This window comes from Triturus cristatus, chromosome 3_1 (assembly GCF_964204655.1).
Source record: "Triturus cristatus chromosome 3_1, aTriCri1.1, whole genome shotgun sequence".
Taxonomy (NCBI): domain Eukaryota; kingdom Metazoa; phylum Chordata; class Amphibia; order Caudata; family Salamandridae; genus Triturus; species Triturus cristatus.
In genome coordinates this window covers 654,362,064-654,387,288 of record NC_140583.1, presented here as the reverse complement: position 1 = coordinate 654,387,288, position 25,225 = coordinate 654,362,064, and the positions used below count along the sequence as shown (strand labels likewise).

The window sequence follows — 25,225 nt, the reverse complement described above, 5'->3', positions numbered from 1 at the left end:
AGCCCACATGCCTTGAACTGAATATGCTACTTACCAGTATGCATCTGTTCTTGGCATGTAGGGCTGCTGACATTCATATCGCCCTCCCTCCTCCCCGGCGCCTGTAGCAGCTGCAGCTCTCAGAATTACTGTAAGCATGGTCATCACTTTCTGTATCTACTCCATCACTGCCACAATGGCGAAAAACAATCTGAGAATGTAGAGGATGCCCATGCGCACTGTAGTCCAGGGGAGGAGTCACCTATCCCAGGATACTTCGAAGACTCTTCCAGGACAACAACGTGCAAACATCCGGACCCAACACTAGGCGGCGATCTATGCACAGATATGAATGTCAGCAGCCCTACATGCCAAGAACAGATGCATACTGGTAAGTAGCATATTCATTACAGGAGCCTTCCTGGGCACAGTGGCTTTCAAGGCCTCTCCACCCCTGTAGCGAGTCAGGACATTCTGGTTCTGACCCAGATGTTTCATGTTCCCGGGGGAGGAGCTTCGATACTCCTTGATCTCCTAGCCTCATGTATGCCTCTGGTTCCTAGTGGTAGTTAGCTCATGCCGGCTATTCAGTGTAACATCTGCCTACAGTGGGTTCAGCATTGGGTTTGCCTCTCAGACAATATCCGTATGTCTGACAAGGTAGCCCGGGACCTTCAGTGGTGACTGACAGAAGACCGCCTGTCCTATGGTAGACCATTCTCCCTACTGCACTATGAGCTCACTGTAGTGACAGATTCATTGTGTCTGGGGTGGGTATCAAGGGGCCTTTGATCTCTCATGGAGCAGCTGTAACATATCAAACTTTCTGAACCTGTAGATGGTGGTCCTGAAGGCCTTTCTCCCGTCTGAGGCTCTCTAGAAGATGTTTTAATGTGTTGTCACTGGCCCGGCAAGTCTTTATTGTGGATTCCGTTAACCGTTGATTCAGTCCTTTCTGCATTTGCCTGATTAACCCTAGTTGTTAAGGTCACCAGTTGTCATGTAGTTTTTGAAAGGGCTGTCGTATGTTAAGTCCTACGCCCTTTATCAAGCCTCTGGGGGATCTTAACTCTGTCCTTGAAGTGCATGCCTTTTGATCCAATGCACGGCTCATCTCAGGAGTTGACTAGTACGACTGTTCTGACCGCTCTGTCAGTGAAATGCAGATGATGTCCATGCAACAACCATATACCACGTTTTTTCCTGACAAATTGGTGCTTCGGATTCTAACATCTTTTTAAAATAATTTTTTTACCAAAAGTGGTATTGCATTTCAGTGTTAAACAGGTATTCACACTCTTTGCTTTCTTCACTCTCCTACATTGGCTGCATCCAAAGATGATCCTTAGTTTTTTTTCTTATCTGATAGAGACTACTAGTCGCAGTTTTCTTAACGTAGAATTATCCCCAGACGTGAGACTGGATCCAGAAAACCTTTTTTACTTGCCACAGCAACTCTGCGCGCCGGGGGCGGCACCACGGAACTCCGCCCCGACGTCTGCGGGCGTGACTTCAGCGAGGTCACATAAGCCACACCGCTGACATCAGTTTTCTTCTTTTCTGCTTGCCACACGGATCTGGATTGCCTCTGCTCCCCGGTTTTCAGGCCTTCCCTCATTTTGGTGGGAACTGTGTGCAATGCCTTTGGGCTTCAAAACCTGTGCTGTGTACAAGCGTCCGATGTCGGCGCCGGACACTCACCCCATTTGCATGTGGTGTTTGGGCGAACACCATGGCTCCACGGACTGTGACGCCTGCCAGCAGCTCAAGCCCAAGTCCTGGCGGGAGCGCCGGATGAAGCTGCTCTCGGCCTGCCTTTCCAGGTCGGCCGCGTCTGTCCCCAGAAGGGTCCAAGAATCGCCGCTTCTGGCTGTCCCGCTGCCCTCCCCCACGGCTCCCTGGACGTCGCTCGCCGGTGGGTAAGTCTGCTAGTCTGCCTCCGGGGCCTGGCCCTTGGATGGCAGAGGGCGCAGGTTCCTCTCGGGACATGCATCCTCTGACGTCGGCGCCCTATCCGCTGAGGGGGCGTCCAGGGCTCAGATGGAGGCCTACGCTGCAGCTCTGCAGGCCTCCTTGCACCCCACCCCTCCTCCTGAGACTTCTGCGGTCCCCTCGCCTTGCGCGGGGCCGGCTGCGGAGTCGCCAGCGGATTCGCCCCTGGCGGATTCGTCCCCGGCGCTGCCAGGTGCGGCTTCAGGAGCGGGTGATGTGCGGTCGCCGGGGTGCGGCCCTTCGGGGTTCTCCTCTTCGACCCACGGCGCTCCGGTCTCGCCGCAAAGCCCCACGGAGTTCCCTGTGGCGTCGCAGGGATCGCCGGGACTCTGGGCTCGCCCCTGGGTTCCCCTCGGGTAAGGCGATTGCCTTCCTGGAGGCCGGGCTGGCGCCCGCGGCTTTCTTCCCCGGGCTGAATGGCGCCGCGGGTTGAGGCTGGGTCTGGGATCACCTCCCCATGTCCCCCTCCACCGGGGGTAGGCCCCTCCAGGGCCGTGCCGATGCCTTTTCGGCGCCGCTCCTTGTTTGCTTCGCCGACCCTGCCCTTTCCTCCTGTGCGACAGGTGGTCCTGGAGATGGATTCGACCCTTTGGGTGGACGCGACGGTGGTGGATGCTCCGGCCTCCGGCTTGTCGTCGTCGGCACGTCGACTCTTCCCCGGACGCTCCGTCTTCTTGTCTGTTCTTCGCCGGAGTCCGGGCGCCACATTGTGGTCTTCTCTCCGGCGCATTCTGAGGCTAGCTCTACCCCGTCCGCACGAGTCCAGGGACCACTGTTCCACCCCTTGCGCGGGGCTGCTCCTGCGGTTTCCCTGTCTTCTCCAGGGGCCCCTCAGGTTTCTCACTAGTCGGTGGGTTTCCCTCCCTTTCTGTGCGGGCTTTTCCTTCCTAAGGCGGGGCGTGGGAATGGGCGGCTCAGCTTGCAGCCTTCGCCCACAGAAGACTTGCTCTCGCCCTTGCGCGGTCCTTCGGAAGCGAGCGTCCTCTTTGTCCGGGCTATCGCCACAGCCACTGGGATTTTGCAGATGGGCCACTCGATTGCGCCGGTGCCTCCTGACCATTTGTTGGAGGTTCTCCACCAGGGCTCTGGTGGGGGGGGGGGAGCCTTTGCTTCCTTTTGAAGCTTCGCTCCATGATTCCCTTTTGGGGGCCTGGGGCTGCCCTGCTACAGGGGATCTGGTGCCTCCGCCACTGCTTCGTCGCCACCGCACAGCTCCACATGGGCCTACTTGCCTTTCTTCCCATTCCTCTGCCCAGGGCCCTGTTCTTCTGGCTGCCTTTCCGTCTTAGCCCTAGGTGTTTCTCCCACTGAGGCGGGAGGCCCGTTGGTTAGACTCTTGGGTGCGTAATGTTTTTGCATCTTCGAGCGCCGCTCTGCGTGCACTCAACACGCTCTGTGTTTTGGCTAGGGCTACCTTTGGGATTCCTCAGTCCCTTCTGTCCCGCACCTCCGGGGACGCCGTTGTGGCGGACTTGCGGCGCCATGTGATCGATGGTTGCGAGTTGGCGTCGTTTATTCTGCTATCAACTCTGGATGTCGTGGACTCAGTCGCCCGTGCTATGGCGTGTTTGGTTGCCCTCCACCGCCATGCCTGCTTGCTGGATGGTGTCTTCCCAGAAAATGTCCGGGAGCACTTGGTTGATTTGCCCTTTGACGGAGTCCTTCTGTTTAACACTCTCGCGGATTCTGCGGCTCCTTGCGGGGCTCCGTCCTCCTCCATGAGCCTTGGTGGTCTGTTCTTTGGGAGGCGTTTATCCCGTTGCTCCGTTCGAGCTCTGTCTGTCGTTGCGTCTGGTTTTGGTTGCTGGTACAGCCCTTCAGCCTTGTGGTTTTCTGCCTCCTGAGGTTCTTGTGGCTCCTCAGGGTCGCTGGTGTGTATGGATTTAGGTTGGAGTGCGCCTTCGAGATCTTGCTGTTGCCCTCGTTGTGCCTTTGGCTGCTGGTTCAGCCCTTCTCCTTCTTGGTACGTCGTCTTTTGGCTGCTTGGTAAGCCGCCTGTGGTTAGGTCTTCTTGCCCCCCCTTTTTCGTTCTTCCTCTGCTGCGGTGTTTTACCCCTAAAAGGTGTCTCCCCTGGTTTTATTGGGGATGTAAAAATATAAATCAACGAGAGGGTGGGAAGCTACTGGAGCCACTCTTAATCCCCCCTGGATTATATGAATCAAACAACAGAAGAGTGAATCCTGAATTCAGAATGAACTAGCTTAAGAAAAGTGCTCACTGTGTTTTAAAAGAACCCTCACTCACTAGCCTAGTTGGTGACATGCTTCATCATTGGGTTCCCACCAGAGAGGTCGAGTGCCTCTCCGGTGTGCTGTGACGCCTGAACTACAGCGGAGCTGGTTTTTTCTGGGGAGACAGTGCAATAAGTGATGATAATGTGAAAAGTGAAGTTTAAAAAGGTGTCACAATTTTAACCGGTTGTGATCCAAACCTCAAGTTCACTTATGCCTTTGACATGAACGAAATGATCTTCTTAGACCTGGTCATCACAAAATCAGAGGGCAAATTGGTTACAAAAACTCATTATAAACCAACCGCTAAAAACAACCTCTTAGTTTTCTCCAGTTTCCACCCTAGACCGCTGAGAGAGAATCTTCCTTTTGGACAGTACCTTCGCCTAAGACGCAATTGCAGCAGGTTGGAAGATTTCCGTTTACAAGCAACGGGCCTGACCGAGAAACTCCAAAAACGAGACTATCCTAAGAAGATCCTCAGAAAAAGCCGCAAAAGGGCGAGGAACCAGCATAGAGAAGCTTTACTCGAAGAAAAACCAAAACCCACGGAGGACATTCCACTCACGTGTCACCACGTATAGTACTGCATCTAATGCAGTGACAAGGTCAATCCGCAAGCATTGGCATATTTTGGAAAGCAACATCAAATGGGAGAAACCACTTTTTTCTTTCAAAAAAGCAAGGAGCATAAAAGATGCCCTGGTCCACACGGGACCCAGGCCTGCAGTGAATGACAATACTCCCTCTGTCCTCCTTTCGTGGAGCCTCCCAAAAATAACAGGGCATTTCCCCTGTGGTTCTTGCAGTGTGTGCCACTTGACCACAGCCTCTAAGACCCTCGACCTGGAACCCGGTAAAATCTGGGTTCAATGCGCACATACCAACTGCAATTCGTCCAACTTGGTCTATCTCCTAACCTGCCCTTGCGGCACCAGATATGTAGGTATGACTACACGTAAAATTAAGCAGCGGATTGTTTAACATCGAAGTTACATCCGTTGCAGAAAGAACGTAACCAAACTGACTGATCATTTTGCACAAATGAACCACACTGTGAACGACCTCCACTGGACTGTGATTGAACAAATCACACCAGGTAACAGATCAGCCAGCGTTCTTTTCGAGAAGGAACAAAGATGGATTTATCGTCTTTCAACTAACATACCCTGGGGCTCAGTCCTAAGACGTTAGACCCTCATTTACAAAGCCTTTTCCACTCATTGCAGGGGATATTCAATCCCCCTATCCACCACAGGTCACACACGACCTCTAGCCTTCTGATGGTCTGCATGGGCATTGTGTAGCTTGAATAGTACAGCTCCCGTTCCAATGCCTTTGTACACAATCTTTTTTATCCCTTTTTTGAGCAATTTGGGGTTAATCCTTTTTCGGCAGCCCGCAATCATGGTGAAACGTGCATGTGTCATTGCACGCCCCCTTCTCCCTTCATGTTTCCCACTCGTACAGTTACAATTTAAATGCCTGCAGAAATCAATGGATATACATCAGTGTTTCTCAAAATAGATAATTTTTATTTTCATACGCTGTCCATAATCTGTTTTTTAGCCGTATTCTCCCTGCAGCGATTCTATGTCACTACGCTGAGGAGGCTTATTCACCCTTGTTCCGCACGCTGACCGATATGTTAGCATTCTAGTGATTCAGCCTCGGAAGCGGCTCCGCGTCAGCGCGTCAGCGTGCCCACACGAACACTCCCACCCAGTACCGTCCACTTTCTTTATGATACCTTCCCCGTATGAAGCTCGTCAATATCCTCTGAAGGGTCAAGACCGGTACCAGCCGGGCGGAGGACTTTGACGAAGCAAGTGCCTCTGCCTATTGCACTCTCACGACTATAGCGGCAATTTTCCCCTGGATCTAATTACTTTCCCTTCCCTTTTCCCTCTTGTGTACAGTGTGTGACTACAAGTCCCGCCCCCCACCAGGACTCATGCCGTGAGGTGTACTAGTACTTCATGTAAGCCCCCAAGTAGCGTTTTCTTTCTAACTCAGTCTGTTTTATGTATGACAAGCCCTGCCTTTTTCCTTGTTTTTTGCTCCAAGTCTGCCTTCGCCTGTTCAACTCAGCCTACTTTACTGAGTTTCTCCTGATGGCATCTGTCAATCGTTTTGTCTTAAACTCTGAACTAATTACATTACGATTGAATGCCACTGTTATTTCAATGTATTTGGGTATTTCTTCTGCATATACCTGCGAGAGTGCGATTCTTTGGGATGTGCGGTCAATATACTGACATACTTTTTACATAGTGACACTGCGAATCACTGTACGCTAGCACAATCGTACCACTGTTTATGTGAGAGCACAATATATGGTATGCATGCGACTTTCTGGAGTACACACCAACGATTGAGGCATGTTCCTTGACCATTATTTGTGTTGTGAATTATTATGTTCGACTAGCTCCTTTTCTTGGTCTCAACAGAAATTAAAGCTTTCAGAAGTCCTGATTGTCATTTTGAACCGTAAGTCTAAACGGTCCCAGACTCCACAGGTTAGGGTGCGCCTTAGCGTGCGTACACCGCCGTGGTAGTCCCCCCAGGTCCTGACGAATGCTTCATTCACCCCTTTAGAAGCAGAAACATGTTGACCTCTTTTCACTTAATCTAGGATGCAACTGGCCTATTATAACTAGTTCTTACGCATCCGACACTTTCTTTTAACTGTGTCCAGTTTTCCATCATTAAAATTGTTTTTGGTTAAAATTGTGACACCTTTTTAAACTTCACTTTTCACATTATCATCACTTATTGCACTGTCTCCCCTGAAAAAAACAGCTCTGCTGTAGTTCAGGTGTCGCAGCACACCGGTGAGGCACTCAGCCTCTCTGGTGGGAACCCAATGATGAAGCATGTCACCAACTAGGTTGGTGAGTGAGGGTTCTTTTAAAACGCAGTGAGCACTTTTCTTAAGCTAGTTCATTCTGAATTCAGGATTCACTCTTCTGTTGTTTGATTCTTTTTATTGGGGATGTGTCATACCCCAGGTGGGGTACTGGTTGACTATTGTGTAGTCCTCTTTTTGGTCCGGCGGCTGTGTCTTCCTTCTTGGGTTCCTTGCATTCCTTGGTGACCCTATATGCCTCCTGAGGCGGCCTTTCTTCTTTTTCTTTCTCCGTTTCAGGCTCTTGGGCGGTCTTCGGCCATCCTTTGGTGGAGTCGTGCCTGTGGTTCTGCCTCGGTTCTTGCTGTGTCAGGTTGGTCTCTGCTCTGCCTCTGGTCTCGCCCTCTTACCCCCCCCCCCCCCCCCCCCCCCACCTCTTCTGGTGCTTGATTCCAGGTCGTTCGCCTTGGGCTGCTGCCCCGGTTCCTCCGGGGTTCTGCCACTGGGTCAGCTCTTTCTGGGACCTCTCCTCGAGCTCTCATCCTTTGGCTTCGCCTTGTGCTCTGTTGTTCTGTGCCCCTTTGCAGCTAGGGCCGGTTGTGCGTCACCCAAGGTTGTGTTCCTTCTCAGGGGGCCGTGGTGTGTCTCCGATGACTTCTTCTTTTCTGCCCGGGTCTTGCATGCCTTTGCCTCCTTCGCACGTCCACGCCTCTTGGCTCTGTACCGTTCCGGTCTTCTGCCGTGCTGCGCCTCTCTGCTCCGCCGTCCTTTCGATGGGGGTGGGGGTAGCGTTCTCCTTTGGGGGACTATGCCCCTCTTTTCCCTCTGCCTCTTGGCTTTCGGCAGGGGGGTTCTTCGCTCCTCCCTGTGCCTGCGACCCTTTTGCCTGGTGGGTCTAGTCCGTTCCTCCTTGCCTCATGATGCATCCCCTGTTGGGACTCTGTGTTCTGTTGGGCTGGTGGGTTCTTCTCGCAGTCCCTCCTCCCCTCTGGGTATGGCTAGGATATCTATTCTACGTTAAGGAATCTGCGGCTAGTAGTCTCTATCAGATGTACCAGTTACTTATCTTCGGTAATGGTGTATCTGGTAGAGACGATTCTAGCCGCAGATTCCTTCACGACCCACCCTTCCTCCCCGTTCTGCAAGGTCCCTTTCTGCTGGGCCTTCGGCACTTGCCCCCTTTTGGGTGGCTTGGTCGCTGCTGGTGCCCCTCCCCCTTGGGTTGGCCTTGCTTTCGCCTCTCTAGGGTGCCTTTGCCCTTTCGGGTGCCTTGTTCGCTTTCTTCCTGGTGGAGGTTGGTCTTTTGGGGTGGATTCTTATGTCCTTCTGTGTCCCCTGCTTCTGGGGCTTTCTCCTCCTTTGCAGTCTTCTGGATTGGAGTTTTCGGGGCTGTGGCTCGGTCCCTGGCCCTTGCGAGGTCTCGTGTGCCTTGAAGGGATTGTCTAGGGTCTTGTGGTCCCTGGTCCGTTTTGGGCTTCTTCCCCTTTATTGGCTGTGGTCTTCCTTCGTCTGCTTGCCCTTGTTGTAGGTCTTTGGGTTTATCTTCGTGGTGCTATTTGGTCACCGTGGATTGCTTGCTTTGTTTTTCTTTTTTACTACTTTATTGCACATTGTTCTCATGCTCTCAGTTTTTGTTTGCACTGGCACCGCGTGGTAGCGGCAAAAGGTTCTCAAACTAATGTCAGCGCGCCGGGGTGGGGCCTATGTGACCTCGCTGACGTCACGCCGGAGTTCAGTGGTGCCACCCCCGGCGCGCAGAGTTGCTGTGGCAAGAAAAAAAGGTTTTCCGGATCCAATCTCACGCCTGGGGATAATTCTACGTTAAGGAATCTGCAGCTAGAATCGTCTCTACCAGATACACCATTGCCGAAGGTAAGTAACTGGTACGTTACATCACATTACATAGATCTGACTAGGGAGTACTGGGTGAATGTTCAGCTTTCGTTGGATTCGCTAGTGCATTGGAAGGGCAGTTCAGAAACTAACCATGTCCAGATGGACTATCCTGTTCATAAAAAAAAAAAAAATCTTCTCACTGGGCCAAAAATTAACCACTTGATGGCTTTTACTCATTCCACCAGAGCCAAAGCCACCACTGGTGCATTGGCGAGAGGTGGTCTAGCGTTTGTCCGCAGCTGCGGTAAGGTCTGTAGGTAGGGCCATTTCCTCGGTTTGTCTTGCAGGACTTCATAAAATAAGTTGCCTCTGACCCTCCATGTACCTATTCAAAGTCCTTCAGAAGAACGAAGTTACGTACCTTTAGTACGGTTTTTACTGCTTGATACTGTATCTAACCACATATTCTTCACTGCCTCCCACATCCGGATTCTGTGGAGTGGACTTATAAAAAGGTCCTAAGTTAGACTTTGCATATGGTCATACTTGCAGTACATCACATCTGATCCACCTCTGAGGGCACAGGAAAGTTTCAATGAATACGGACGTATTATAGAGACTGGTACCTGCAAATTCCTCACCTTGTGAATTTCCTCAGGGGCCAGACTCGATACGTAAGATTTTACTAGAACTTCCCTGTGCACCATTTTGTGACGTTGTATGGCTCTGCATTGTGTTCATCCCATCCCAGATATGACAATAGGGCAACTATATCTGCGCCACCTCCACACTGTCAGTTTCTGACCGTACCAGACATGCAGCCCACAAATAAATCAAAATAGTGCTAGTGCACAGGCAAGATCTCCAGATTAGAACCTTATTAATGATGTGGGAGTCCTTTCCTCCAAACGGATAGAGGGTGGTTTGGTGAGGAATCTGCCATTAGAGTCTCTATCAGAAAAGTAATTACCAAACGTTAGTAACTTGTTCTTCTGATATACTTCTAACCTCAGATTCCTAGTCTTGGGAATATATACCAAACCGTACCTCTCCAGGTGGTTGGTGTGTGAAATAACTACCCAGGAAATCCTGTAGGATTGGTGGGATGAAGTAACTACCCCACGGGACTGGGCTACCCAGTCAGTAGGGCTTCATGAATGTGTGGAAGGAGGCACCCATATCAGCCTGGCAGATGTCCAAAACTGGCACACCACAGAGTGGTGGACTGTATTCAATGCTGCACTGATATCAGTGAGTAAAAAGTGACCATGATCTCACTTGTCCCTCGTAATTTGGAATTGGAGCTTAGACCAGTTGCTTCTTAAACCTCTCTGTGCCATGTCTTGCACAAAATATTGCATGACAATGCAGGTGCTCAGAAGCATAAGGTAAGTGGTAAGCCATTTTGCCAGAAGATTTTCTGCAACATTTGCAAGGTATGTATTACAAAATATTTTCTGCTGGGCCCGGCATTCTCAATCTGTTTAGGAATCAGACTCTCTTCCAATGCTGATCAAATAAATGTCTTCAACTGACCCATGCATTTGGTTCCAAGACATGGGTCATTCTTGGACTTTGGCCTGGACATGTCTAATCTCGTTTGCCAAGTTGAGACCCACAGCTGTAGTTTCGGCCCTTGCTATTAGAGCTTTAAGCCCAGTAAAAGGGACACCACAGCTTGGAAGTGACTCTGGTCCATGTTGCTGAGATGTACTGGTGTCTTCCTGTTCTATGTTAAAGCATGAGCTGCAAAGCTTTAGAGGGAAGTATTTTAATAGAAGAGTACACCTTCTTAGCACGGCTTCTGAAGACATTCTATTTCCTAACGGCGATAACCTTTCTTTTGATAACATTTCTAATGTTAAAGACTGACACTGGCCTTTAATCGATCTTCAGAGTGCTAAGGGATTGGACACTGAACTTGTTTTAATTTTCCCTACATAGTGCCCGCTCTAGGGTGCCATATTTTCCAGTCATTCAGAAATCGGCTTATGCGCAGTAGCTTGAAATCTCCTGTTACAAGCTGAAAACAAGTGAGCACGCTGAGAGTTGGGGGTGCATGGTTCATCAGTCTGAAGCCCTGCTCTTTCCAGTGATCCTTAAAAGATCCTCCTAAAGTTATTTGGGCCAAGAGTCTTCTGCAACAAAAGTAAAAAAAAAAAAACTAGCCAAGTATTACACTAGAGCATTTTCACTCACCTCTTAACGGCTTGAACGTTCACATGTCATTGGTGAGATGTGCTTTAACCTTTCGTTGTATTTATTTTATTAAAGTGTTTGCATAGTGCAGGTTTAGTCACATGGGGAACGGGAAACTAGTTGGCAAAAAAATCAGACCTGAACGTAAAAAGTTGATACGAATTGTGGAATTAGTCCTAAGAGTAGAACTTGAATATGAGAGTTTTCAGGTATTTATGAACAGAAAGCAAGTTACAGTTGTCTGAGTTTGTCAGGTAAGCGGTTCCAAAGTTTTAAGACTGCCTGTTTCATCTTTTTAGTTTGCAGCTTTCAGAGCTCTTCTCCTGTGATGGTGAGTTTTTTAAAATCACTGGGGAAGCTAAGGCTGTATGGGTTTGGGAATGATTAACATTTTAATGTAGATTTTGACTTCAAAGGAGCGATTGTAAAGGGTGTCTCACAATAGGAGTTTGAGGCAAGCTGCAGCATAAAAGGTGGTTTTAAGGCTAGGGCCCACTAGGGAAGGCCAGCCAGCATCGCATTGCTCCCATCTAGTTGCGAGAACCAGGGTTTGAACTGCAGTTCTGAAGGAAGAATAAAGGGGTTTTTTTCTGTCTAGGGGAAGTCAGGACGATCCAGATTTCATATCTTTGTAGGTGTTCAGTTTTGTATTTTGTTAAATTATGAAGCTCAATGATAAGCCAATATACCACTCCTCTTGAAACAACATAGCTATTCCTCCTCAAAATCTGAAATAAAACAGCAGTGAAGCCTCTAACAATTATTTTCTCCCAAAGTTCTTAAGCAGCTGACCCTAGTTCTAAAGGCAGTTATGTTCATGCCAGCAGGTTTGATAGCAACTCTTTGCACTAAGAACCAGTGCTGGGGCAGACTTTCTCTCTTTGACGGTCTTCCAAATAACTGTCCCACAATCAACTGCGAGAGTATGTGGAAAATGTCAGTATTCGTCACCAAGCATTCCCACAGCTCTAAGCAGAGAAGGCCGCTAATATTTCATTATGAAATATTTTCCCCAGAGCCTTTACATTATTTACTTTAGAAAAATGTACCTAGTCTATTTCCGTCTTTCAAACCGATGCAGTACATATACATAAAATATGAATCGTAAATTTGGGGTGGAGGGGTGCAATTTAAAGCTTTCTCTATTTTAAAATCAAATTATACGCCACAGGTAATCTGCAATTTTTAAAATGTAAGACCATAGCAATCTAAATTACCCATTTAATATTTCGCTACATTCTGCTCCATACATGATGCAGCAAAAAAGCATTTTAATACCTATACGCTTTTCGACATCAATATGAAAGTTTTGAACTTTTATCTCTGTACCTATATTCATTTTCAATATGGAATGTTGCTGTATTACCGGTTGCGTCTTATAGTAGTAGTAGTTTCTCTACAGGAATTTAAAGGCTTAAATTTTCTCCCCTCTTTCCTTTGCCACCAAGCTGGTTATGATTGAATGGCATTGACGGATGATTTCTATTCCCTCATCAACTTCTATTGATCCTCTAGAGCACAGTCACCAGTGGTGATGTCCATCCATACTGTATCCCAACCAGTCATGTGAATCGGACTAGAGCGTACTTTTAGACAGCTATTCTCTCAAATGTCTGTTTTTTTCAATGCAGTGTCTCCCGAGAGGCCAGGGAGTACAATGAGAATACACCTGCAGAGCTAAATTGTGCAAGAACTTTTACTTCCCAAATCTGGCTTAGGCACATGGCCGTGAGAAGGGGAGTTTTTTTTGTGTCCATCTTTCTTGCCTTTCAGAGAAACATCAGATGGCTAGCTATAGAGAAAAATGTATGCACCATGTATGTTTAAAGAATTAATGTTTTAATGTCGAAGATTTATGTACTCAATGAAATCTCCCTGGCATGTATTTTATGCGTTTGTACAGCTTTCGAACGGAATTCCAATAGAGAGCTGGTTCATGGACAAAAACGACAAGGAGCTTCTGAAATTGATCCCCTTCCTGGAAAAGCTGGTAGAACTGGTGAGGTTTGCTCTGTTTGCAGAAACTTTTTAATGCCTCAATTGTAACTGGAAATGGCATGCTTTCATTCTCTGATGAGGAGTGGGCTAAAGCTGCATGCTGTTTTTGGAACTATGTTTGATTGGGCTTTCCTTTTTGCTAACAGTTAGTTGCTTGTTTTCCTGATCAGTTTGTTCGCAATCAGGTTTATTTACATTACCAGCATCAGTAATTTGAGTTGAATTGAAACTAATATTCTGAGGGCAGAGGATTATCCATCATGTCCCTCACATGCCCTTTGATTGATGTGGTCTGTGTATTTTCTACATATAGTCTTCTCTCTTTAGCTCCCCATTTAAATTCTCTCCAAACCAGTGAGGGCTTGAGCATGTCGTAATTGTAGCTTGTGCTGACTCGTTAGATTAATCATCAATGTAATTAGTTTAATTTTTTTCTTAAATGTCCATGTGTTTCGGGGGGGGGGGTTAATTTATGCAGTGTCTTTATACATTTTTGTGTTTATGTTTGTGATCCTCTGGACTTTGCGTTTTTTCCTAGCTTAAGAGAACTCATGGAGTGACAAGCAGTTTTCTTCATCCCTCTTTCAGAGAACCAGTTCTGATAATAAACCCGCCTACTATTCTTGTTCACTTTTGCCCTCAATTTCTAAACTTTCTCAGGTGCCTGTTCATCATTCTGAAATGCTGGAAAGCAGCACCAGGGAAAAGATCACATTAGACCCTAGTTTATGGCAAGCCTGCTGAATATGACTCGTTATTTCGCATGCAATTAGTTCGCATGCCATTACTACGTGTTTTTTTTCTTAGCAATAACCGTTACTACACAAGTTTTTAGTTTGCATACCATTACATTGAAAGTGTTAATGTATGCAAACTAAAAACTTGCCTATTAACAGAAAAACCACTACATACAAATACAGTACATTACTCAATCAAAAGTTAAAAACACTACCAAAACCCTCAAAAAGTACACTACCCTACCCTACTAAAACACCACTACACTACCCTAAACCCTAAATCACTACCCCCTGCACGACCCTGCCCCTAGCCCCAGTCCTGTCCCTACTCCCAAACACTACCCTGCACGACCCCGACACTACTCTACACTACACACACAAGTACACTACCCTGCACGACCCCCATCTGAAATAAACACGTTAGTTAGATTCCTTACCTTAGAATATCCCCAAGCGTCAGGCTGGATCCGGAAAGATTTTTCGTCCGCAATACCCTTGCGCGTCGCTAGGCGTTGTCTGCGGCTCCGCGTCTGTCGTCGGCGTCGTGATCGCCGGGATTATGTCGTCTGAGTACTTAGACGCTGCCCTCGCACGCTGACGTCAGTTCTTCTTTTTTCCGCACCAGTAAGCGCAGATCCGGGAAGAGCATACCCTTTAGTCACTTTTTGACTAAACTTTTTGGACTTTTTTGCTTCATCTTTCGAGTCGACCTCGACTCCTGGTGCCAGTAGGGATGCCCGGTTTCAAGCCGTGCGACGCCTGTAACCGACTGATGTCGGTTACAGATCACCACCGTCGGTGTCTCTACTGCTTTGGGACCAACCATGATGCCCAGTCGTGCCCCGACTGCCGGGCCTTGACCTCGAAGGCTAGGCGGGAGCGGTCCCGCAAGCTCCTCGAGATCCGGCAGTCCGGTCGAGGAGGAGGTCGCGGGACCGGTCGCGGAGCCGAAGTAATCACCGCTCTTCGGGTTCGAAGTCCTCGCATTCAGGTAAGTCGAGGCACAGTAAGAAGTCGTCGAAGAGGCGACATCGTTCTTCTGACTCCCCTCGCGCAACTTGGCTGAGGGTTCGGGTGGCATCACCCGCGCGGCTCCGTCGGAGCCGCAGGAGTCTCCTCCGGTCCCTGGGCCTAACGCGACTCCGGACGAGGTTCAAGACTTCCTCGTGACCATGAGGAGTCTCGCTCCACCGTCGCGCCTTCGGGCCCTGTGGGTCCGCTTGGGAGGCCTATCGAGCCGGCGGCTTCGGCCCCGGCACCGTTGTCGACTTCGGTCCCGACGCCGCAGGCCCCTGTGGAATCCAGGCCTGGATCCCGGTTGACCTTACGACATCTACGCCGGCGACGACCCCTATGGTGCCACCCCCAGCGCAGTCTTTGGACGACGTCGTCCCCAGTTTTTGCCCCAGTCCGGGTCCGGCCTCGGAGCGGCGCTGATGGATGAGCAATTCATCTACCGCCCGGCTCCGTCCTTTCAACCTGTCTACCAGGAGTCGGATGACGGGCATGGCTGGGAGGGGTCTGAGGACCCTCTGGCACAGCAGTGCCAGTTTAATCAGGACTGGTCAGAAGAGCTGGGGGATGCCAGTGGTCTTGATACCTCACCTGACACTGGCTTCATCGCTCCTCCCTCCGTGGTTACGGAGGAGGGTGCAAGCTATTCTGTGGTGCTGCACAAGGCTACCGAAGCCCTTCACCTGGATCTCCCTGCAGTGGCCGTGAGGACTAATCTCCTCACTGAGGTGCTTCAACCGCCAGTATGTTCTTCTGAGCCTCTACTGCAGTTCAATGAAGCCCTCACTGACGTTCTGATGGGCACCTGGTCCAAGCCCTCCACAGTCACTCCTGTGGACCAGAACGTGGCCCGGCGCCACCGCCCTGCTCCGGGCGACCCCAGCTTTGTTGGTGCACCCCACCCCTGAGAGCCTAGTTATCCAGGCCACTACGTCCCAGACCGCCTTCCCGTCCGCTCCTCCGGATCGGGAATCCAAAAGGTTGGAACAGTTTGGGAAGAAGCTGTTTTCCTCCCTCAGTTTGGGGTTGCGGTCCATTAATACAGTGTGCCTTGTCGACCGTTACACCCACTCCTTGTGGGATACAGTGGCGGACGTGCTGCCCCAGTGTCCGGAGGAGGCCCGGACACGGCTCGCCTAGGCTCTTGCTGAGGGGCGGGATGCAGCACGGTACTCAATTCGATGTGGGCTTGACACCACGGACTCGCTGGGTAGGGCGATTGCAACGACGGTGGCGAATCGTCGCCACACCTGGCTGAGATCCACAAATTTCTCTGGGGCTGTCCAGAGCATGCCCCTCAATGGCCGTCGCCTTTTTGGCGACAAAGCGGGTAGTGCGCTGGAGCGCTTTAAGGACTCAAGGGCTACGGCCAAGTCCTTGGGCCTCTCGGCCCCTGCCCTTAAACTTCCGCTTTTCGCTCCTTTCGTGGCCAAGGAAGGGGCGCTCCCACACGTCTGTCTAGCCATAGGCCACAGAACCAGCCTCAACGCGGTTGCGGACGTAGATTCCGCCAAGGCGGAGCAGGGGGACAGAGAGCCGGTCAGCCCACATCTGCCCCCGCAGCATCTGCCTCAAAGCCTTCCTAGTCTGACCTTTCAGGCCCATTCCACGCCAGTGGGAGTCAGAGTTCGCCATCACCTGCTCCACTGGCGTACCATCACGTCGGACAGGTGGGTGCTGCAAATCGTCCGAAGGGGCTACTCCTTCCCCTTCGAGGCGACCCCTCCAGCCATGCCACCGCAGTACCACCGCATGTCGGGGGATCACTTGCAACTTCTGCATGAGGAAGTTATGGCCCTCTTGGCCAAGGGAGCCATCTAGCGCGTTCCTGGCACAGAAGTAGGTCGGGGTTGTTACTCCCACTACTTTCTGGTTCCCAAGAAGGGTAAAGGGGGCCTACGCCCCATCTTGGACCACAGGAGCGTCAACGCCTTCTTCCGGAAGGAGAAGTTCAAGATGCTCACCTTAGCTCAGGTTCTGGCTGCCCTAGACCCTGGAGACTGGATGGTAGCGTTGGACTTGCAGGACGCATATTTCCTCATCCCTGTCCTGCCGGCGTTACCTGCGGTTCACGGTAGGCCACGAGCACTTTCAGTTTACCGTGCTCCCCTTCGGCCTCACCAGTGCCCCTCGGGTGTTCACGAAAGTGATGGCGGTGGTCGCAGCTCATCTGCGCAGATTAGGGGTTCCAGTCTTCCCCTATCTCGAAGACTGGTTGTTGAAGGCAGGCTCGCCCCAGGCAGTAGTCTCCCACCTCCAGACTACGGCCGACCTCCTGCATTTGCTGAGGTTCTCCATCAATGTGCAGAAGTCTCATCTGAGTCCCTCCCAGAAGCTTCTTTTCATTGGAGCGGTTCTGGACTCTGCGCTGTTTCGGGTCTGTCCTCCGGAACAGCGGATTCGGGCTATTCAGGCTCGGATTCTGATCTTTCAGCCTTTATCCCGAGTTTCGGTCAGGATGGTGCTGCGGCTGCTGGGTTTAATTGCCTCCTGCAGCTGCATCACACCAGGTGGCGGATGCGGGCTCTGCAGTGGGACCGGAAGTGCCAGTGGGCTCAACATCGGGGCAACCTGTCCGACCACGTCCTGATGTTGGAGGGCACTGCATGATAGTTGCAGTGGTGGCTCACCGACCGCGATCGGGTCAGTGGCAGATCCCTCTCCCTACCCCAACCGGAGCATGTAGTGGTGACGGATGCGTCCCTCCTGGGATGGGTGAGGCACATGGGAGAAGCGGAGATCAGAAGCCTCTAGTCTCCGGCGGAGTCCCGGCTCCATATCAACCTATTGGAGCTGCGGGCGATCCGGCTTGCACTGAAGGTATTCCTTCCCTCTGTTCAGGGAAGTGTAGTGCAGGTGTTCACGGACAACACCACCGCCATGTGGTATTGCAACAAACGGGGCGGGTTGGGGTCGTGGACCCTTTGTCTGGAGGCTCTGCGCCTCTGGATATGGCTGGAACATCCGGGTATTACCCTGGTGGTTCAACACCTGGCGGGCTCTCTGAACACCAGGGCGGACGAACTCAGCTGCCGGTGCATGATGGATCACGAATGGCGTCTGAACTCGGACGTGGCGCAAGGCCTCTTTCGGCAGTTGGGAGAGCCTTGGTTAGATCTATTCGCCACCGAAGAGAACGCGCAATGTCATCAGTTCTGCGCGTTGGAATTTCCAAGGCAGCACTCGCTCGGAGATGCTTTTCGTCGCGAGTGGAGTTGCGGTCTGTTGTACGCCTTTCCGCCTATACCACTTCTGCCCAGAGTGCTGAAGAAAATCAGGCGCGGCTGGGCCCAAGTCATCCTTGTGGCTCCGGATTGGGCCAAGATACTGGTATCCCGAGCTACTCAGTCTGTCAATCGATCCCCTGATTCATCTGCCTCTTCAGTAGGAGATTCTGTCGCAGCAGCAGGGGACGGTCCTCCACTCGAACCTGTCCAGCCTCCACCTCCATGCGTGGAGATTGAGCGGCGGCAGTTGATGCCATTTGACTCCTGAAGTCTGTGATGTCATTCTGGCAGCCAGGCGTCCCTCCACTAAAACGGTATACGCCTGCAGGTGGAACACATTTGTGGCATGGTGCACAGCAAAGGCTGTGGATCCCCTTTCCGCCCCTCTTTCTGAGGTTCTCCTCTTTCTTCTTTTCCTGGCCCAGCAGGGCTCTGCTCTGGGCACCCTCAAGGGATGTCTTTCAGCTGTTTCTGCCTTCTTACGGCTTCCTGATCAGCCTTCTCTTTTCAAGTCCCCTGTTGCTAGATTCTTTAAAGGCATTACTCACATGTTTCCTCCTGTCCCTTTCGTAATGCCTCAGTGGGACTTGAACCTGGTGTTAACCTATCTGATGTGCGCCCTTTTTGAGCCACTTCATAATTGTCCTTTTCGTCTTCTGACTCTCAAGACTGCTTTCCTGGTTGCCATCACCTCTGCCAGAAGAATGAGTGAGCTCCAGGCTCTTTCTTCTAAACCTCCTTTTTCTAAACCTCCTTTCCTCTCTGTCCATCCGGACAAGGTTGTTCTCAGGACTCGTCCTTTCTTTCTCCCTAATGTGGTTACTGCCTTTCACATCGGCCAGTCTGTTACATTGCCCACGTTCTTTCCGCCTCCGCATCCCTCGAAAGAGGAAGAGAGGCTCCACCGTCTGGACCCAAAACGTGCGCTCTGCTATCTGGACCGCACGAAACCGTTCCGGGTGGAAGACCAACTCTTCGTTGGCTACGTGGGTGCTAAGAAGTGGCGGGCAGTGGACAAGCAGACCATCTCTCGGTGGGTCGTTTTGTGCATTAAGGCCTGTTATTCCTTGGCTAAGAAGGAACCTCCTGTGGGGCTGAGGGCCCATTCCACTTGGGCCACAGCGGCTACTACTACCCTGTGACGGGGAGTCCCTCTGCAGGACATTTGTCAGGCAGCAACGTGGGCTTCGCTGCACACGTTTGCTAAGCATTACTGCCTGGACAGCCAAGTCCGGAGAGATGGCTTCTTTGGCCGTTCCATTCTCCAGGACTTCCTGGTGTGATCTTGGTTCACAGACCCACCACCGGGGTTGGTATTGCTGGGGTATCTATTCTAAGGTAAGGGATCTAACTAACGTTTCTTTCAGATGAACAAGTTACTTAACTACGGTAACGATATATCTGTAGGAAACATTAGTTTGTTAGATTCCTTACCGCCCCACCCATCCTCCCCGTTCTGCAAACTGATATCTAGGGTTAAGGTCATCCCTTTCAGAGCCCTAGATTCATGGCACCAGTGTCGGTTTCTTGCATGGCTCTGCGTTCCTGGCGCGGAAAGCTATGTACAAGAACTGACGTCACCGCGCGAGGGCGGCATCCGAGTACTCCGGCGGCATCCGAGTACTCCGGCGGCATCCGAGTACTCCGGCGGCATCCGAGTACTCCGGCGGCATCCGAGTACTCCGGCGGCATCCGAGTACTCCGGCGGCATCCGAGTACTCCGGCGGCATCCGAGTACTCCGGCGGCATCCGAGTACTCCGGCGGCATCCGAGTACTCCGGCGGCATCCGAGTACTCCGGCGGCATCCGAGTACTCCGGCGGCATCCGAGTACTCCGGCGGCATCCGAGTACTCCGGCGGCATCCGAGTACTCCGGCGGCATCCGAGTACTCCGGCGGCATCCGAGTACTCCGGCGGCATCCGAGTACTCCGGCGGCATCCGAGTACTCCGGCGGCATCCGAGTACTCCGGCGGCATCCGAGTACTCCGGCGGCATCCGAGTACTCCGGCGGCATCCGAGTACTCCGGCGGCATCCGAGTACTCCGGCGGCATCCGAGTACTCCGGCGGCATCCGAGTACTCCGGCGGCATCCGAGTACTCCGGCGGCATCCGAGTACTCCGGCGGCATCCGAGTACTCCGGCGGCATCCGAGTACTCCGGCGGCATCCGAGTACTCCGGCGGCATCCGAGTACTCCGGCGGCATCCGAGTACTCCGAGGTCATCCCGGCGATCATGACGCCGACGACTGACGCGGAGCCGCAGATGACACCTAGCGACGCGCAAGGGTATTGATGACAAAATCTTTCAGGATCCAGCTTGACTGGGGATATTCTAAGGTAAGGAATCTAACTAATGTTTCTTACAGATATATCGTTACTGAAAGTAAGTAACTTGTTCGACACGTACACAACCCTGCATGACCCTACACAGCCCCTACATGACTCCACAGCCCCTCTTACCTCTCTCTCCTCGTGGTTCCTCTCTTCACCTCCACGCTTGGTTCCAATCTTCTCCCCCTTCCTGATTCCTCCAGCTTCTCCGTTGTGGGCAGGCAGAATAAGGAGTACTGAGGGCAGGTGCGGAGATGGGCATGATGACGCCTCCATGACTTGCGCACGCAGCAGACCCTCTTCCTGAAAATGGACGCCCCCTCAACGACTACGCATGCGTTGCTATAATGCATGCGATGTAACAACATGCGTACTAAAGGCTATGCGTTACATCGCAAGTGTTACGTTTGCGTAGTAATGGTACGTGGACTAATGGGTGCTAACGCTGCCTGCTTCCATTCCTAAGGGGCAAATCTGTTTCTACATTGCTATGCAATTTGCTGAAATCACACCCTGTTTAAAACGGGAGGGGGGGGGGGGGGGTGGAGGGTTGGAGGGATTCCCGTTACCCAGTCTGTAAATCTGGGGAGTGGTGGGTGTAACTTTCTCTTAACCTTTGCCAGGTTATATTGGTTCGAGGCATGTGGGCTGCTGAATTCATATCTGTGCATAGATCGCCGCCTAGTGTTGGGTCCGGATGTTTGCACGTTGTTGTCCTGGAAGAGTCTTCGAAGTATCCTTGGATAGGTGACTCCTCCCCTGGACTACAGTGCGCATGGGCATCCTCTCCATCCTCAGATTGTTTTTTTCCGCCATTGGGTTCGGATGTGCTATCTTAGCTCAAGTTAGGAAAATATTTTTTCGAGGCCAAAAGGCCTTTAGTTCGCGTCGGTACTGTTTATCGATCGGGTTCGATAGAATTTGTTAGTTTACTAACTTTCAGCACCGACTTCTTTCGCATTTACCTGTCCATCGACTACTTCGACGATGGAATCCAGGACGCCATTCAAAAGGTGTCCGGTATGCAATGCGAAGTACCCACACATCGACGTCCATCCGGTGTGCAACAAATGCCTTTCGCCGGACCACGACGAATCAACATGCATGGCCTGTGCCCGGTTCCGCTCCAAGAAGACTCTGCGGAATCGACGAGCGGCGAGACTTGAGGCGCAGCACGCGGCACCGGCCCCAACAGACATCTTCGGCGAGGCCGAAGACGTCGAGGAATTGGAAGTCTTGCCCTCCAGTCCCGTTTCCGAACACGAACCCGGATCGGACGAGGAAGACGAGTCACTCTTCCACAGAGGTGAAGACGACACCGAGGTAGGAGACGACGAGGAGGCCTTCGGGGCCGAAGAAAGTAGCTCCAATGATGAACAAGGCCTACCTGTTCAAACCGTTCAAACACCAGTGCCACAGCCTATGGCTCCGGTCGAGGGATCGCCTTCGGGCCTTACCCGAGACCCATCCCGCAGTTCTTCGGCCCCGCCCTCGGGCCCGGCCTCGGACGTTCAGCGGCAGCCATTACTACATAAACCGGCTGGTTTCCCTACCACAAAACCGAAACCGAAAGCTGCTCAGGTTCCACCGAAACCGAAACTGAAAGTAGCGCTGGTCGGATCGAGGCCTTCGACGCCAGCGCACCGCGTCGGCACCGACCGCACCAAGAGGGACTTCGGTGCCGAACTTGAAGCGGGCGACGTTGGAGTCGACAAACGGAAAAAAGCCATCGGCACCGACAAACCTGCTCGGCTACCGGCACCGACGACACCAAGGGCCGTACCGCCTGTTGTGTCTCACATCGCTCCCTCGACGACACCTAAGCCTCAGGTATCGAAGACTTCGACGGTGATCTCTTCCCCTCGACTCGATGACCCGCCGGCGCCGAAAAAATCTACGGCCGCCTCTACGAGCCTGGCCGGTGCCAAAGCCTCGAAGGCGCCCCAAGTACGACCTGGTGCGACGCAAGGCAGCAAAACCACAACTGTCCTCCAGGACGCGTCGGGCTCCGGTTCTGTCGGAGCTCCCGCAGCCTCTTCGGTGCCGACCAACATTACCTTCGGCTTGCCTCCGTCAACAATCCCAAAAATGTTCCAACTCAGGACACGGGTCACCCAACCTACGGTCACACCTGCTGAGACGTCTCCGGCACGTATCATCGACGCCGGCACTGGCAGGATGATTCTCCAGGACCGAAGGATAACTTCGGAGCCGCCATTGGACCCTTTCAGGATCCCACTAAAAAGGAAGTTGCCTGCAGAATCGGAACCTCTCCTTTATGAACCCTTCCATTCATCCTACCAGGATCCACACCGGTTCTCCCCCACACGCTCCGATACAGACGCGTTGGAGGACTACATGGCTGACCAAGTCCCCTACCATGTAGACACGGACCCTGATGACCAGCAGGACCCTGATCAAACTTGGGGCGACCCTGCAGACCCCAGTGCACCTCTCGATGCACAGGATCCACAACTCTATGGGGCAAAGACATCTCCTACGGAGGATACTGCGGCGTTCAATGCTCTTATCGAACGTGCTGCCAATAACCATGGGGTGCAGCTTCACTCTGATACCATCGAAGATGACTTTCTAATGGACACCTTTGCATCCTCAGAAAGACATGTAAAGACTCTGCCAATGTTGAAGGGGGTCCTCAAACCAGCCAAGGACATTTTCAAAGAACCCACCAGGGCACGAGTGATAAACCCCAGGATTGATAAAAAATACAGATCAGCACCTGGGGATCCTACTTACATCAGGGGACAATTACCACTCGACTCCATCGTCGTAGCGAATGCACGCAAGAGGGCACACTCGCAAACAACAGGTGACGCTCCTCCCCCGGACAAAGAGTCCAAGGTGTTAGAAACCTCTGGCAAGCGAGTTGCCGCCCAAGCTGCCAACATATGGCGCATAGCCAACACTCAGGCGCTCCTTGCTCGCTATGATAGAGCGCACTATGACACTCTGGAGCAAATATTCCAACATCTCCCTGACCAGTTCAAGGAAGCCGCAGAAATGCTCATCAGAGAAGGACAGCTACTAACGAACGCTTCCATCAAATGCGCACTAGATGCTGCAGACACGGCTGCCAGAGCCATAAACACAAGCGTCATGTTGCGACGACATGCCTGGCTACGGATCTCAGGATTCAAGCCTGAGGTACAAAACAATATACTGAACCAGCCCGTCAACCCCGACTATTTATTCGGGCCAGAGGTTGACACCACCCTCAAAGATAAAAAAGGATACGGACACTGCAAAGTCCATGGGCGCACTACAAACTCAGTCCTTTCGGAGCGGCTCCTTTCGTCGCCCCGGAAACAAGGGAGCAGGTAGAGGACAGGGGTCACAACAAACATATAACAAAGGCAATACACAGACCACCTATGATAAAAATACCCGAGGTGGATATCGTGGCTCCAGCACAAAGGGCAGAAGACGCGGCTACGGCAACACCAGGTCCTCCCCCAAGAACAAGCAGTGACGCCCTCTCCCTTCCTCCCGACCACATAACACCTGTCGGGGGAAGGCTACAAAGGTTCCTGTCCACGTGGAATTCCATCACCACGGACAGGTGGGTCAAAGATATTATAAAATACGGTTACTGTCTGGAGTTAACCTCCACTCCACCCACAATACCACCAAGAAGCCGTCCTATGTCCTCAGAGCACTTAACGCTCTTACAGCAAGAAGTGCAAAGTATGCTTCTAAAAGGCGCTATAGAGGTCGTACCCATCCACGAGCAGGGTGCGGGAGTGTACTCCCTCTACTTCTTAATTCCAAAAAAGGACGGGTCGCTCAGGCCTATATTGGACCTGAGACCCCTGAACCAGTACATTCTTTCAGAGCACTTTCATATGCTCACTCTACAGCAAGTCCTTCCGCTTCTCAAGCAGGGAGACTTCCTAGCCACACTGGACCTCAAGGATGCGTACTTTCACATACCCATCCACCCCTCACACAAAAAATACCTCAGGTTCACTGTTCAGGGGCAGCACTATCAGTTCAAAGTCCTTCCCTTCGGCGTGACAACAGCGCCCAGGGTTTTCACGAAGTGCCTAGCTACGGTGGCAGCACATCTACGGAGGCAGCATATACACGTCTACCCCTACCTAGACGACTGGCTTGTTCAATCGAAGTCAGCCCAGCAATGTGCAAACCACATGTCCCGCACCATTCACCTTCTTCACAGTCTGGGATTCTCACTAAATTATCCAAAGTCCCATCTCCAGCCCGCACACGTACAACAGTACCTAGGTGCGACTATAGACACTCTGGCGGCCACAGCTCAGCCAAATTTAGTGAGGATCAACAGCATACAACTGCTGATCTCCAAATTCAAACCCAATCACTCACTTCCAGCGCGAGTGTTTATGCAGTTGATAGGCATGATGGCCTCCTGCATCTTCATAGTCCCGCACGCGAGATTACATATGCGCCCACTTCAGGAGTGCCTAGCACGTCAGTGGAATCAGGCTCAAGGACAGTTAAAGGACCTAGTGTTGGTGAGCGGTCGGGCATACAACTCTCTGCATTGGTGGAATCCACAAAACCTTTGCAAGGGCCGACCGTTCCAAGAGCCTGTCCCACAAATAGTACTGACAGCGGACGCGTCTCTCCAGGGATGGGGAGCTCATGTACTCCACTACACAGTGCAAGGACTATGGACAACACAACAAAAGAAGTTGCACATCAACCTTCTGGAATTGATGGCAATCTTCCTAGCCATGAAGGCATTCAAAGTACATCTATGCAACAAGGTCGTGTTGATCCGGACGGACAACATGACCGCAATGTACTACATACAGAAACAGGGAGGCACACA

General features: G+C 51.6%; 1 protein-coding gene across 3 annotated transcripts in view; it reads left to right on the top strand.

Moving 5' to 3' along the window:
* Window positions 1–25,225, top strand: part of CTDSPL2 (CTD small phosphatase like 2) — a 471,093-nt gene that overhangs the window by 379,602 nt on the left and 66,266 nt on the right. For all 3 annotated transcript variants that reach the window (XR_014978858.1, XM_085644683.1, XM_085644684.1), the window contains one exon: window positions 12,990–13,085. Coding sequence is in view for 2 of the 3 variants with exons in the window: in XM_085644683.1 (XP_085500809.1) it covers window positions 12,990–13,085 (96 nt within the window). In the remaining variant the exon portion in view is untranslated. The remainder of the gene's footprint in view (window positions 1–12,989; window positions 13,086–25,225) is intronic.